General features: G+C 57.5%; 1 protein-coding gene across 3 annotated transcripts in view; it reads right to left on the bottom strand.

Annotated features, from left to right (window-relative positions):
• The window catches only part of UNC5A (unc-5 netrin receptor A), a 60,877-nt gene extending 44,962 nt beyond the window's left edge, over nucleotides 1–15,915 (bottom strand). For 2 of the 3 annotated variants that reach the window (XM_059174394.1, XM_059174396.1), the window contains exon 1: nucleotides 15,591–15,915. In XM_059174394.1, coding sequence (XP_059030377.1) covers nucleotides 15,591–15,660 — 70 coding nt within the window. In that variant the 5' untranslated portion in view covers nucleotides 15,661–15,915. The remainder of the gene's footprint in view (nucleotides 1–15,590) is intronic. The other variant, XM_059174395.1, reaches the window with a different exon arrangement.
• Between the last annotated feature and the right edge of the window lie 306 nt (nucleotides 15,916–16,221).

Raw genomic sequence — 16,221 nt, 5'->3', positions numbered from 1 at the left:
TTTATCGGTACAAAGGAGTATTATTTGGCCATAAAGAGGAACCATGTACTGATATGCGCTCCAGTGTGGCGCTACATGGAAGGCACTGAGCCGGGTGAAAGAAGCCAGACACAAAAGGCCACATGTTGTCTGATTCCATTTACATGAAAACTACCCAGAATAGGCCACTACACAGGGACAGCTGGCAGGCTGCTGTCTGCCAGGGGCTGGGGGGAAGGAGGGGTGGGGAGCACCTGCTAATGGGGTAACTCCTTGGGGTGAAGAAAATCTTTTGCAACTAAAAGGAGGTGATGTTATATAACACTGTGAATGTACTAAACGCCATGAAATCATGTACTTTAAAATGCGACGGGAGTTTCATGCCAATTAAAAAATATATGTATGCGTGTATGTATACATGCGTCAAAGCACTTGAGAAGGGAATGAACCTCAGCTTCGCTGGACCTCCTTCCGCGCATTTTACAGGCCAGTATTTGGTCCAGGAGGTGGTGGGAGCAGCAGACTCCAAGATAACAGGCCTGTCTTGCCTTCTCCCCACTCCTGTCTCAGGATCAGCTCCAGGACAGCCCAGGCCTGGGTCATTCTGGATTACTGGCTCCATTTCACAGTGAGGCTAAGGTGCACATCTGGTCTAGGGCTCCGGCCTCCTCACCCCCAGGATAGAGCAGGGTCTGGCCGCTCCAGACTTGGGCTCTCCGGTGTCCCGCCCCGCCTCCTAGCCACCTCTGTCACCCCTGCTGGCCTTGTCAGATCTACTTCAGCGCTTTTGTGCCTTTCTCGTAGACAAGGGGTGGGGGCTATAGCATCAACGAACACAGAGAGAAGTCCTTCTGCTTTCTCTTCACCGAATTCCATATGTCCCTACGCCCAGACCACAATGGACCCCTTAGTAACCAAGTTCATTCCCACCTCCAGGCTGGCGCACCCTCTGGCTCTGCCTGTCACTCAGGACCCAGCTGACATGTCCCTTCCTCAGAGATGTCTGACCATCCAGTCTAACCAGCACCTGACATGTCCACATGAGCTCACGTATGGTCACCTGGCCATGTGGTCTCTGTGCCTGCCTTCCAGCTTCTGGAGAACATTCCTCATTATCTGCGTCTACTGGCTGATGGTCCTCTCCTCCCACTAGAATGGTTGTTCCTCAGGGTAGGGACAGTTCCTGCCTTGCTCACTGCGTATTCACAGTGCAGAATGCCTGGCCGGGCACCAAAAGGTGCTCGATCAAATTCTTAATGACAGGTGTGCCCCCATCCTCACCTCGCCCCGTCCCCCAGTCCATCTGCTCCATTTCTCTCACAAGCTCCCTGGGGCCCTGGGCCTCCTGCCACACCCTCTTCCACAGATGGCATGCAGAGGGACGGGGACTGCAACCTGGCTTTGCGGGTGTGACTCTGGGTGGTCATTTCATGTCACAGCCCACCTGCCGAGAGCTTCTGTACAAGCGCTTTGCAAACACTTGGCTCTCAACCTTGTGCTGCCCCTGCTCCCTTTCTTCCTCTGAAGAATCTTACCTGGCTCAGAGCATTTTCTGCCTCTAATATCCTTGCACCCCAGCTTGACAATTTTTGAGCGTCTGCTGTGTCCTGACACCCACTTTTCCCCACTCTCTAGTGCTAGTTCTGTACTTCCAAGCATAGGTCCCAAGCAGCTCCTGCTGGCCTTTGACCAGCATGGGTCCTCCAGGCCTCATCTGCAAGCTCCGTCCCCACCTGCAGCCTTTCTTGCCGCCGCCTCCTAGCCCTGCTCCAAATTTGAAACTCTCCTGGCTTCCACTGCTCTCTCTTTGGTCTGCCTCTGGCTTCCTTGGAAACTCCTCCCAAATCTTCCTTCCCTGTGTCAGTGGCAGCCATCCCCCGTCGCTCCTCAGAATGGGATCTGAGCTCACGGTGCCTGTGACCAGCTCCTTACGAAAGGTCCTTTCATCTCCACTTCCCACCCTCACCGCATCTCCAAGTGCCCGTCCTACCTTTCCAACAGTCATTTAGATGTTTCTGCCTGACCCTCTGCTGCCGCCTCAAAATGCACAGGTGACATCCAAGGCCCCAAATGCAGGCTCTTCAAGCTGGAAGGCAGGGAGGGACAGGAATATGCCCGCCACATGCCAAGCACAGTGTGCGAGGCACAGAACGCAGCCTGTGTGCATGAGTGGTGGGGGCACACCCACCAAGGGGACAGCCTGGTCCTGGCTGCTGTCCCCTCAGGAAAATGGGGTCTCAGTACCCGGATCTGACTCTTCAAGGGAAGCCCAAGATCTGGGTTTTTTTGGTGTGTGAATTCTCTATTTTTTAGAATGCTGTATCTGCCAGCTGGGGGCCGAACGCTCTCCACATTGCCGCCTTCTGGTGCATGCCTTGCCAACTGCGTGGCATTCTCCTGAGATCCTGTGCCAGGCCCCTTTCAGGTGCGGGTACCAAAACCCAGCCCACACCAGTTGTAAGCCTAGAGAGGATGTTCTCATGGGACTGACAGAAGAGTGCAGGGACCCTAGTCTCTAGAGCCTTAGGGCCACCAGGACAATCTTACCTGCTGTCTGTCTATGAGTTCCCTATGGATTGGCCTCACGGCCCTCACCCAACAGGCTCTCTCTACACAAGGGGGGAGAGTTGCCACTGGCCCAAATCCCCACCTGCATCTCACAGCTGCCAACCCCTGAGGCAGAGAAGGCAACTTCTCTACCTCCCCGTGGGAAAAGCCACAAGAAGAATCCTGACTGGTCACGTGGCCACTTGGAACCAATCACAGAGCCCAGGATCTGCACCAGGATCTGCCCGTGACTGACCATCCAAACAGGACCACCTGGTATCGGGGAGGAAGTCAGCTAAGGGGAGAGGTGCTGTGCCCATGAGGACATGTTTCGAATGCTCAAAACCACAGAGAAAACTGCAACATCCCACACAATGGGGGTCAACTTGCCAGAAACCCAGTTCCCAAAGGGCCTGAAACTTCCCAAGTGCAATGAGGAAGGGCAGTGAGGGGCAGTGTAGAGCCCAAGTTGATTCTGGATCCTCAGCCTTGCCCCTTTACCACAAAGCCTCACCAAGGCCACCTGCCTCCCACCCATGATCTCCTCGAGAGGCCCCAAAATGGCCTGTTTCAACAGCCTCCCCCACACTCTCCTCCTGCCAGATGGGGAGCTCACTGCCTCCTGAGACCCGGGAGTCTCAGTGTCACCACCTGTTAGGACGGTCTCTCTCAGTCTCCTGCATCTCCCCGCTGCTGGTCCTGACCCTATCCTGTGGGGCTACACAGAACAAAGCCAATCTACCTTCCCTTCCTGGCTTCAGTGCCTGAAATTAAATAGTAAAACCCCATCCCCACCCAGGCCTTTGAGGATTTCTCTCTCAGGACATGACTGAAGTCAGTCTGTCGGTTACCCACAGGCCCGAGGCAGGTGCTGTCGCTGTCGCTTATGGCCAAAGTGCGCAGGTGGATGGCCGTGCTCTGAAGAGGGCTCAGCACGGCACACTTCCTTGGTTGAAGCCTCCGGCGCTGGGCAGCCTTCTTGCTCTCTCGGCCTCTCTCCCCTCCATTACACAGCTCCCAATCCATTTTCTCTTTCTAACATCACTTCCCCTGACTCAAGAGCTCTGAATCATGTCTGCCTCCTCCTGGTCCCTTGCCCCCAACATGTAACATCCAGGGGCTCCTCCTTTCAAACGTCTCCCACATCCATCTCTTTTCCTCCATCCCTACTACTTGCTTACTGGGAAAGGGCGGGGGGCTCATCATTTCCTGCCTGGATGACCGCCACGGCCTCCTGGTTGGTCTCCTTGCCTCCAGCCTCTCTTTGCTCCCATCTATCCTCCACACACTGCCAGATTAATCTTCCTTAAACACCACTCGCCTCCTGTCACTCCCGTGACGATGAAGCCAGCCCTATCACTTGTTGGTTCCCCTCGGGCCCCGTCTGCTCCAGCTGGCTGTGCCTCCCAGCGTCCCCCGTACACACACAGTCACCAGGGAATGCCTGTGCCTTCATCATCTGGCCCATCCCGCTACCTGCTAAGGCCCCAGATGGAGTTCCTTTTTTCTGGCCTTGGGGCCCCTGGAACTCAGGAGCAGAGGATGGGGACAGCCAGGATAAGGCCCGGAGCCATGCACTGCCCAGTCTGTAGGCCGGCAGGTAGGTTACCCCTGCCTGGCCAAACAAGGCTCTCCAATGTTGCCGTGGCCCCTGCCACCCTTCTGCTCTGCTCAACCTTCGGCCTCTAGGCTGGGAGGCGTCACACCTAGCCACAACGGTGACTGGAGGCACGTCACCCTTCACCATGTCAGCTTTCCTTTTCAAACCCCCAACGAAAGCTTGTACCCCAGAATAAGCACCTTCCCAAGATTCCAGGCCAGCAGGGCCTTGCCCTTATGGCTCTCTGCCATTTCTGTCCACCAAGGACCTTACACTTCTGGCCTTGGTCCCGGGAGAGAGGCCCAAAGTGTCCCCCTAGCATGGGCAGCCCCTACTGTGTGGGCCTGGCATGGGGCTAAGTTGCTCCCCATGGAATATCTCATTTACTCCTTGCAACTCTATGAGGCTGGAACCTTTTATTATCCATATTTTCTGGATGAGGAAACCGAGGCACAGACAGCTGAAGTCCCCTGCCTAAGGTCATCCAGTTGAAGATTCTAACCATCATCTGCAGAGCCCTGGCTCATAGTGGCTCTCGTGCTTTAGGGACTCCCCAGCCTCAGCCCACCAAAAATGCCTGGTGTTCAGAAGGAGCAGCCCTCCAACCCAAGCCTATAGGCTGAGGACTAAGAAGCCTTTGTCACTCCCTTCCTGTGATCACTTCTTCAGAGGACTGGATAACCAGGGAACAGCATCTGCTAAAGAGAATCCATCACTGGGGTGCCTGGGTGGCTCAGTTGGTTAAGTGTTCAACTCCTGATTTTGGCTCAGTCCATAGTCTCAGGCTCCGATCCCAAATCACTTTGGTCCCTCTCCCTCATGCTCATGTGTGCTCTCTCTCTAAAATAAATAAATAAATCTAAAAAGAGAGAGAGAGAGAGAGAGGGCCGCTCATTAAAATTTCTAGAATTTTGCAAGCCAGTTGACATCATGTTGGTAGCTTAAAATAGGCCATAGTGGGAGTATTTACACCATGGAAATTGGCAAATCAGCCCTCCAGCTCTCCCAGAGTGCCAAGTGTTAAACATTTAGCAGCACATTGCTGCTGGGGAGGGAATGCTGACCACCCTCAGAAAAGCAGCCTGGCCTGTGGGTGGTAGGCTTCAGGCAATCCACACAAAAACAGCCCCTTCTCCCCCCATAGAGCCAGGGATCTAAAAGGATAGGGGTCTTGAGAGGAATGGGTGGGTCTCCAAAGTGGACCTCTGGTTGTATGATCCCAAAGGATCTGGAGAAAAAAAGGTCTCTGGAATAATGTCAGGGAAGCTCTGAGACTTTTGGTAGACTCAGATTCTGACCAGACATGACCAACATGGAAAGATGGCCCCAAACCAAGTACAAAACCACTGACAAGAGACATGGGGTGGAGAAGCATGTAGGCAGGGCTGAGCTCAGGTCCAGCTGTGGCCTGCAGAGAAGTGCCAGAGCCACATGGTGCAGGGGGTGCTTGTAGGAGGAAGAGCAGGAAAGGGCAAGCCTGCTCTTGGCGGGGGGGGTGGGGGGGGCAGGGGCTCTGGGAAGTCGAACTTCCCACCCACCAGTCTGTAGCTGAGGACACTGACCTGGTGGGGCAGGGCACACTCTAGTAAGAAAGCACTGAAGATCAAGAAGGCGTGATCAGAGAAGCTGAGTGGTTGTTGGGAATGAGTTCAGGTCTTCTGGGCCAGACAGATCCCACCCCAGGTGTTGGCAGAGGAACTCTTACTGATCTCTGAGGAAGTGGGAGAGGGAGTGGTCATGGGGCAGGAGATGCCTGAGCTGCAGCTAAATTTTCAGAAGAGGAGGCAAGCTGGATTTGGTGAATGCATCAGGGTTTTTCAAGTGCAAGCAACAAAATCCATTCTCACAAATTTAAGCAAAAAAGGGAAAATCCTGGCAAGAAATTGGGTCGTTGAGAGAAGGGACAAGAGGCTTAAAAGCAGGTGCTGAAGTGAGAAAGGAACTAGGAGCAGGGAAATGACTTACCTGCTTTATTGGGTCCTGCTGCTGAGGTTAGGGGCTCCCTAAAATCCCCACTAAGGTTGTATCTAAAAGGCGAGAGGTTATGGGGTCCTAGTGGGCCCAGGGATGGAAGTGGGACAAATGCAAAACCCAAAAAATGTTCACTGAAGGGGCCTCAGCCTGAGGATCTGATGCAAACCCTAGGCATGCTTCCAGTGGAGCTTCTCTGTTGGCTACAGCTGAGCAAGGAAGGTAGAGCCACACGGGGCCATACTGGGACTCCCGCAGACCCTTCCCTCCAGACCAGCTTCCCTGATCACAGAGTTACTGTTCTGGTGGGTCAGGGCCAGACTGGAAACAGTGTATCTGGATTTCCGCCAGACACCTGATAGACTATCTCAGGATCTGCAAATGGAGACACAGGAACCGGATGGCAGCATATTTAAAGGAATGCAAAACCAGTTGGATGGCCAGCATTGTTTTCTAACACCGCTGATTAAATAGCTAATGTGGATCCAAATTTGGGTCTTCCCCTTTGAACCTCAGACTGTGACCTTGGTGCTCTTCAGCGTTCTTATTAAATATTTGGGCAAACTACGTTTGATGACACACTGGTTAAACCTGAGAACAATGTGCCCATCTCTTCTCGGTGGAGAAGCTGTGAGTGATGGCATGCAGGACATAGTGGCATAGACAGCTTGGCTGTGGGGACTGGTTCCCATGGCACAGCACTTGAGTTGGCCCAAAGAGGAAGGACATTTGTTGCATTTGTTGGATGGCTGAGGGAAGGGATGCTCTCTTCTTCTCCCTGGATTGGGCCTGCAAGAATGTACCCTGGTAAGTTGTGGCAGCCACCTTGGCACTGGGAGGGTAGAGGCTGTTGGACAGTGGTGCCAGCCCCCGAAGAGCAGAGATGAGGCATGAATCCTGGTCCCACTGTCCCTCCTGGATCCAACCATGCCTGAAGCTAACCTACTCCTGGTCTTTCAGTTCCACACGCCAATAAATCCCTTTTGCTTAAGTCACTTTGGGTTGGGTTTCCTAGTATTTGCAATAGATACACCTAGTATCCTTTGCGAGTTCATGCCAGGGCATTGTGTCCCAGTGGGTTGAGCTGGGACGGACATCCAGAGGCAGGTAACAAGGATGCAGGGGACAGAGAAGGGGCTTGGAACCATGCTACATGAGGAACAGCTGAAAGGACTGGAGGTGCCCGGCCTGTTAAGAGCAGATGGGGCCAGGCTGGGGCCCTGTCTTAAATAAGTGAAAAGGGGGAAGCCATTCAGCATGGCCCCAGAAAGAAGAGCCAAAAGCCATTTGGGGGAGCTTACTGGGAAGGATTCCTCCTCATTCTAAGAAAGTGACTTTGAACAGTCCCAACCACCTGAAGGAGTACGGTGGGGGCAAGTTGGAAAGCCAACACCCAGGAGGTTTATATACAAAATCCTGTGGCTTGGACATTCAGGAAGCACCCAAGATGGGGCAGGATATAGAGGGGGCAATGAGCTTGGAAGGGTGGGCGGATTAGCCCAAGACCACATAAAGAATTAAGGTCCCCTGACTTTCTCCTACAGTCTTTCATGTCCATGGGCCACCAGACAAGACCCTGACAGTAAACGACCACATGGGACAGTGTTCTGCTCCCCACAGTGTGGGAGGGGGTAGGGAAGGGGGTCAGGCTGAGCAGTAACAAGGTTCCAGCCCTGCCACTTCTCTGAGCCTCAGTGTCTTCATCTAATAAACGGGACTAACTTCACATACCTGTGGGTTGTCCTGAGGTTCTGATCAAATATTGCAGGCAGAGCCCAGCGTGGGCCATGATTACTACCATTACGAATTTAATTAGGAGTAAAAAAGGTAGCAGTTTACAGCCACTGAAGGCTCCACCTCTCCACCACCCCAGGTTTCTCGCCTAGACACAGGATGAGTTTTGGAGTCAAAGACCTGGACGGGAACTCCAGCCCTGCCTTATTCGGCCCAAACTGCAGGAAACCGTGCCCTCCCTCATCAGTAAAATGGGACCAACGCCGCGGTGCATTCGAAGCCCCCGGCCTACAGGAGGTGCTCACGGAGGTCGGCGCTCTTGTCCCTTCGGGAGCGAGGTCAGCGGGGGTGCTCTGCAAGTCCTACGCACCCCACCCCACCCACCAGTGGGGCCCACTGGTTAGCCCCGTCTCGGGGGCGCAGCTGGGCGCTAGAATCCAGGCGCCGCGGAGGCCGCCGAGCCGTGGTGCCGGGAGGCTGGACGCCCGCTCCCCCGGCGGCAGCCGAGCGCTCAGCCAGGAACTTGTTAACAGGCCCCGAACAAAGAGCCGCTAATCCGGCGGGCGGCCGCGGGCGGGCTGGCGGGCGGAGGGATCCCGCCCCTTCCCCAGCCCCTGCCTCTTCCCCGCGGCCGCCGAGCTCCCGGCGCAATCAGCCCTGGCGCCGGGGCAGGGGCGGGGCCGCGGGGGCCGGACGCACCCCCAGGGTGCTCCTCCCCAAAGTCCCAGCGGGCGAGCCGGCTAATTGCTAATCCCGCGGGCTCGGGCTCCCACTGGCTCGGGTCTCTGCCGCCCCTCGGCCGCGAACGTGCCAGGCAGCCGGCGTCTAGCCCGGGACCCCCGCCCGCCAAGCTACTCGAACAACCGGGCCACGGAGTGGAGATGGTTTTTTGGAAGCAGGTCAGGCTCCGGTCATGCGGGGACTCTAAGGAAGCACTTCTACCTACCCGTGCCTGGCACCCTTTTGTTAGGGAGGAGTGAGAGGGCTGGAAAGAAGCAGGCGGGGAGGGGGGGGGGGTACCCAGCAGCCTCTCAACTCGATGTGGTCTCTGTCCCAATTAGGAGGGGTAGGGTCTCACTCCGGTGTACTCCCAGCAAGCTCTCTGCGGGACGTGCTGGGGTGGGGCCGTGGGAGGAGGTGGGGTCCCACCTGCCCTCCTGGCTGGGGAGGTATCCGGCAGAGGTGGAGTACAGGGTCTGAGCTCTCTACGCCAAGGGCCCTGCAGTTGCAGTTGGGGCTCAGTCAGTCTAGCCTGACTCCCCTCCCCAAATCGCAGGACATATTTGCCTGGAGCTCAAGGTGACCCTGAGCCTTCCAGATGGACAGAGCTCTGACATCCAGGTGTGGAGAGAGTCCTAGCTCTGGGCATTCACCCATCACGGCGCTGGCCCTTGGTGCTTTTTTCAGGGGGCCCCTCCCCCATCTAAGTGGGACCTAAATCCTGCCTCTTTGTGACCTACTCTGGGGACGAGCAGCTGCCACTCAGGCCTCTAGATTTGTCAGTCTCCCTCCTTTCCCCTCTCAGACAGGGCTGGGATGGGGTTGTCTACAACCACACCTGGAGAAGGGAAGGGGGGGCGCGGTTAAAGAGAGAAAAAAATGCCAGTCAAAATGCAGGCCTCCCCTCGGGCCTCTGCCCTCCCACCTGGACCCCCAGCTGCACCCTCTTCCACAGAGATGGCACCAAGGACTCCCCAGAAGTGAGGACAAAACAGTGCCCTCTGCCGTATCCATCACCATCAAGTGCTAACATTTACAGAGTGCCTACTGCGTGCTTGGACTATGACACACCAATGACGTGCATTAGTCCACCTAATCCACGCAAGAGCCCTGTGAATTAGGTCCTCCCAGCACACCATTTTTTTATAGACAAGAAAGCCGGAGAGCTTGCTAGGACTAGGGCGGCGCACAGGGGGTGCCAAGGGCACAAAATTGAAGGAGGCTGACCCTGCACTTGCACGACTTATTCCTCACCCTAGTCCAAGTCCTAGTCCAAACCCAGACTCCGGAACTGCCAACTCAGCCATTCCACCACCTCCTCGACATGCCTGGGATGCTGGCTCCTGAGGGCCAAAGGCTGCTTGCGGCTTCTGACATCTGTGCCCAGGGAAGAGGGTGGGCTGCGGGTACTGACACTCTGACCTTCTGGGCGGCTCTAAGAAGGCCTGTTTTTGCCACTGGGGGTGTTCATCAGTTAAGGCAGGGCCCTGGTTCCTGACTCAGGCTCTGGGACTCACAGTTGCCACCTCTGCTTCACAGCCACCTTCGGCTCTGCCTTGGCAGACGCCTGGCTCCAAGGCAATGCAGGCGGCTACCTCGGAGGTGATTGGGGGTTTCAGTGGGTGCTGGGCAGGTTTGAGCAGGTCCTGGGGGAACCTGCTGCTAAGGGCACAGCCCACCCTGGGCTCCCAAGGCAGCCTCCTTGTGTACCAGCCTCTGCTCCAATAGAGTCATCAAGTCTGATGCTTAGGATACAAAGAGGCAAACAGCACAGAGAGGTTAAGGGACTTATCCAAGATCACAAAGCAATCAAATGGCAGAGCTGGGACTAGAATTTAGTCTGGTCCAGGGCCCACACCCTTTTGCTGCCATGTTCTGTGTCAGAGCTGACCATCAGGACATGGTTCCCGGACAAGCTGAACCCAAATCATCATTTTCATAAAGCCCCAAACAAAGTTCTTTGCGCACTGGAGGAATTGGTGTGTGAGTCAGGCCCAAGTCCCTGCAGGGGGCGGTATGTGTACAGATTGGAAGGGCGGGTGTTTACTTCTTCCACCTAAAACCAGGACTCCTTCCTGGGACTCCTGCCTGGGGCTGGAGCAGGGACAAATGTTTTTCTCTCTTATCTCTGGACTTGGGCCCTGATCACCTCAAGACTCTAGCTCTGTTCTAATCCATGCCCCTTCAACGCCAGGGAAAATGGGAGGAGTTAAACAGCCAGAGCTGTCTGTTCCACGTTGGGTTTCATCCTGAGGCCCTCTATGTGACCCATCATCTCCTTACTATAACCTATTAAAAAAACATGGAACAGGCTGGGGAATAAAAGCTACTTGTTCAAGGCCAGGTGGCTCAGACTAAAACCCAAGCCTGTCTGTCTCCCAAGCCCCTGCCCTTTCTATGCTACCTGACAGGAGGAAGGAGCTGAGGCTCCCCACAAGGCAGAAGCACCTGTCAATGCCATTGCCATGGGATGGACCTGTAGAATGGATCACAGGAAGCTGAGCTGAGCTTCCAACTGGATGGTGAGGAAACCATCCCCAGGGGCTCAGGGGCCTGACTGTCCTGGTGCTCTCAGTCTCAGGAATCAGAAGTCCCAACAGGTTCTGCACAGAGCAGCCCAAGTCCTGGTGTCAATTCCATTCCTTAGGATGGGGTGGGGCCTAAGGAACAGGCCACCAGGGCAGATGCACAGGGACAGGATGGGCAATGCCATGGTTCCGTGCCCCCCTGCCCCACCTTCCAAGGGCTTGAGTCCTCAGGGCTGGGGCCCAGAATGACAAAATCATTTGTCATGACAAATCATTTGCATGACAAAACACTGATAAGGGATCATCTATTCTAGGAGGGGTAGGGATGAGCAGGGACGTTCCTACTCACTAGTGCTGGGCATATGACCTGTACACCTGTACAAAGGACCCACAAACACACATGATCACATGAGCTGGGTTGCCATCTGTGTGAGGGTCCAAGGCACAGACACCCCATGGTGGGGCTTTAATTTGCTCATTCCTACCTTGGCCAGGAGCCATTTCCAGCCTCTCCAGAGTGAAGAAGTCTGTGTTCAGGGACAGGGAGGGGGAGGGCTGCCAAAGGGGCGCAGAGCAACTTTCTCTTCCTCTCCCTAGCAGTGGCAGCCCTCCCTACCTAGCCAGAGAGCCCAAACACAAGTGGAGGAAAAATATGCACTTGACTGGCCGTGACTCAGAGCATGTTAGGGGCTAAAACCAGGGTCATGGCACTGTAGATGATGGCAATTCCCACAGGCCCCACAGGCCTCTCCAGGGCTGAGGAATCTGTCCTGTAGGCCACTCAAAGCTCAGCAATGTGCCGTGGGCCTGGGAGGAGTCGGGGAGGCCTCCTGGAGGGAGCTGGACTAAAGCTGGGGGCTGAGATAAGCAGAAGAGTTGGGACTGGCAGCAGCAGTGGGGAGATGGCCTAGGTCTGGACAGAGCAGAAGATGTCAGCTATAGGGTGGGGAGGGTGGCTGGCGGGGCCCGGCGCACCAGGTTCTGCAAGGCAAGGGAGTTATAGATTTTCTGCGGGCATGGATGCCCAGCTCACCGGCAGTTAAAGCCAAGACCCAGTAATGAATGATACAGGTGTTTTCCTAAGGGTCCCCAGGCTCAGGGTTGGACTTCTTCTTCAGGCACTGGGGAGCCATAGAAGGCTTTCTAGTGGGGTTCCAGCCTGGATACCAGGGACATTAATCAAAGCAGAGGAGCCACAGAAAGGAGATGAAGGGGGGTGGCCACTGAACTGATCCAGGTGGGAAAGGTGAGGGAGAAAGGGGCTGGGGGCGGGAGTGCTGACAAAGGAAGAGAGGGACACGAGCAATGTCACAAGTAGAGCTGAGCTGGAGGACTTGGTGACAGATTAGACATGAAGCGTGAAGGAGAAGGGAGAGCCAAGAGAGACTGCAAGGTTTCCAGCCCTGGGCTGGAGGACTAGAGGGAGGGGGAAGGCAAGGAGGGGGCCGCAGGAGAGGGCTGGCCTGGATAGAGAAGGCTCAGGCATGCATGTATGTGGACACCACGACCTCTGTGCAGAGACGGGGCCCCTCCACCCCAGGCTGGAGGTAGCTCCTGACTTTAAGACTGTGTGGCTTGAGTCTGCAGGTCTGGGGCCCATAGCAGCCCCAGGAGGGACAAAGTTATGTAAGACAGGAGGGCTCCTGGCCCCTGGCTGAGGCCAGAGCTGGCCACTCCAAGGAACCCACCAGTGGCTCCTGGCTAGGGCTTTGGAACTTGGATCGATGCCAATCCCCAGCTTCCTGAGGCCAGCCCCTCTGAACATGGACGAGGGAAAACAGATAGGCCAGCCAGAGGACCAACCTTCTCCTGGGGACACCTGTGGGGCCCTAAAGTCCAGCCCAACCCATCCCTGAGGCAAGGTGAGAGCGGGGTATCTCTTAGCCCTAAAAAATTAAGACACCCTTCCCCTAACTAGCTGCTGTAGTCCAGGGGTGAGGGACAGACAGAGGGATCCAGGACGAGCCCTGAGGATGGGGGTGGGGCCCGAAGAAGAGGCCAGCAAGACCTACGGCTGGGGTTAGGAGGGACAATACCAAAGCTTGGTGACCCTCAGCACCACCTTCCAGGAGAGCCAGCGCCTCATGGGCCCCTCCCCCTGGGAGTGCAGAGATCTGTGTGGCTGGGCAACCAACAGGTGTGAGGCCCACCCGGTGGGGAGGCAGGTGCCAGCTGTGTGACCGGGATGAATGGGAAAAAGCTGTGAGGCTGGGTGGGGGCGGGGTCCCTGTGTGCGGTGGCCACACGGGGTAGGGGGTGAGTGTGCTGAAGGGACAGGCTTTTGCGTGAGACAGAGGGTGGGCCCCTGGCCTGGGGAGCAGGAGGCTGCAGTCCTGCTGGCCCCCTGCGCCCCCTGCTGCCCGACTGGCCTGTCCCTCCCTCAGCCACTCACACACATTTTTCACTGGCTGCTGTTGCCGAGGAGATGATGGGTGGTGTGGGAGGAGGGGCGGGAGGAGCTGGGGTCATCTCTGGGCCAGCCTGCCTGGGCATGTGTGCCCAGAGCCTATGGGGGACAGCAGTAAGGGACCCCAGATAAGGAGAAGGGCCCCTGCATGCCCTTCAGAGGCTTCTTCCACAAGCTGAGAGTGGAGGCTCAGTGGCAGCCTCCGCTCCAAGGCGGCCCCCATGCACGGGTGCCCACCTGCCCCCTCTGGTGGCAACCTCGGACCAGGCCCCAACAGGTGCCCCACCAACCTGGGACAAGGTTCCCCTACTCTGTGACCATCTGAGGCATCCAATGTGGCAACCTCCCCACCCAGGCTGTGGCACCCTGACTCGCCAGCACCCATCACCCCCTTATCCTATTCATATGGGCTCACCTGTGCCACTGCTCACAACCGTCACACACGTGCAGTAGGCCAGCCATCACACAAGCTCATCTGGTCCCCCACACACCGATGCCGCACACACTGCCAGCTCCCATCGTCGCCAGGGCACACATGCCAAGCCAGAGCCCTCACACGTGCTCACGTGGGCGACATGCAGATATGACCACACCGCCTTCTCACACACAGCCGACTCAGTAAACATTTCCTGGGTGCCTACTTGGTATCTGGCAACACCTCCCCTGTGTGAGGACATTGAACACCCCCAGTTCACCATGGTTGGCTCACCAAACCTGTACCCCCTGAGGGCTGCATGCACCACCCGGACACGGATATGTATGCAATAGGAACACACACCCGGCAGCAGCGCAGCCTCCCAGCTTGATCTGGATGAAAAGGGGAGGTCATGGGGCAGGAGGGTTTGCTAAAGTGAGGCTTGCAGGGGTGGGGGTGGGGGGTGACGGGGTGGTGGAAAACGAATGGGGTAGAGCAGAGCAAGGGCAGCCAGGCAGTGTGGGTGCAGGATATGCTACGCAGAGACCCTTTAAAGAAACAGCCATCAGCCTCAATCATCAGGCTGGTCTCAGCTGTCACTCATTGATCTCCAGTCTGGCTTCGCATCTCAGGAACCCCAATGCTCCCTTCTGACCCCTAGGATTAACAATGGCCCAGCCAGGCTGGGAGGCATCCCTCAGGTTCTCAGGACAGCAAGAATCAAGCATTGCTAGGGTGAGCCTCATGCTCCCTTGATCACAGAAATGACCCCCCCCCCCCCCCCCCCCGCCAAATACACACATAAGCTCAGCTCTGCTAAGTGCATGGATGGTGGGGAGGGGGGATGATCAGAAGGCCTTAACAACTCAGCTCAGGTGGAAACTCAGGGAGAGCAGACAAAGGACGCTGGGGAACTCCCCCCACCCCAAGGGAGGTGGGCTGAGAGCTTAGTTACCAAGCAGGTTAGGGTGGCCAACGGGACATGAGGGGAGAAGGAAAGGCGGTGCAATGAAAGCTAGAAGGGAGAGCAGCAGCGATCCCACAGTACACAACTCTGGCCCCCCATGCACCAAGGAGGTTGGGAACCACAGCCCTGGCCAGGGGCCACGGACCTTTGACAGTGCGGGCTGCAAGGGCCGGGGGCTGGTGTATGCGCCTCCACGCCTGAGTGTGTGCGTGTGCGAGCGTATGGCGGGGACAGAGGAGGACACTGTGTTCTGGACGTGGGCAGAGGCCAGGTGCCAAGTCGGATTTGTGAGTAGCTGTTCGGGTCAGATGCTACCGGGAAGAGGTATCTTAAGACCTCTCCTCATTTTCCTGGGCACTGGTCTAAATCTTCTAATCTGCGACCCTCAGAGTCAGGCTCCCCCGGGCGTTGATTCAAACCCCCGACTCTGCTCTGGGGCCGGGCAACCAGCAAACTTCCCCCGCCCGGAGGCGTGGAGCGTTTACACTCGCCAGCCCCGCGCGCTGACAGCTGCTCCAGCACTTGGCAGATCCCAGGCTTCCGGGGAAGCGCGCGGTGAAGCTGCGCAGCATCGAGAAGCGGCCCCCGCGTCCCGCCTCGCAAAGTTTGGCCTCGGGGGGCTTCCAGCCGGGTCGGGCACAGCGGGTCAGGGACCCCCAGAGCAGGGAGCGTTCGCGCGCACAGTCCCCAGCAAACCACCCCAGAGCGCGCGCGTGACTCACCCGAGCCGTGGAGCCAGACGGTGAGGACCATGCCCAGGAGCGCTGGCCAAAGGCCGGGCCGGACGGCCATGGCCGCGAGCGGGCGGGCGAGCGGGCCGGCCGGGCGCGGGGCCCCGCGGGCGGGAGGGCGTCTTTCAGCGCCTCAGCCCAGAGCCCCAGCCCGGGGCGCCCCCGGGGCCCATGCCAGCGGACTGCGCTGCCTCGGGGCGGCCGGCTGCGGGGCGTACGCAGCGCGTGGCTCCCCTGGGCAACCGGAGCACAGCAATGCAGCCGGGGCGGAGCGCAGCGCCAGCCGCGCCGCGCACCGAGCCAGCCGCCGCGCCGAGCCCGCAGCCGGGGTGCGGGCCGGCGGGCGCCGCAAAACCCGGACTGGAGCAGCGGAGCGGGGCGGCGGCAGGGCGGGGCGGGGGGAGGAAGGAGGGGCCGGGCCGCCCCACGCCACGCGCGCGGGCCACCCCCAGCTCCGGGGATCCCTCCAGGCGTTGCCCGAGGCTCCCCCGGGGAGGGGTTGGGGTGGTGGGCGGGGAGGCCTCCCACCGCCCCGCGCGGTCTCCAGGGACAGGGCCTGGAGTCCGAAACCCGGAATGGATCGGTTCTCCGGATCCGGGCTCTCCCAGGCCCGCCAGCCTGC

The sequence above is a fragment of the Mustela lutreola genome, chromosome 5 (assembly GCF_030435805.1).
Source record: "Mustela lutreola isolate mMusLut2 chromosome 5, mMusLut2.pri, whole genome shotgun sequence".
NCBI classification, from domain to species: Eukaryota; Metazoa; Chordata; class Mammalia; order Carnivora; family Mustelidae; genus Mustela; species Mustela lutreola.
Note: the sequence above shows the minus strand (reverse complement) of the source record. Positions and strands in the feature narration are given on the sequence as shown.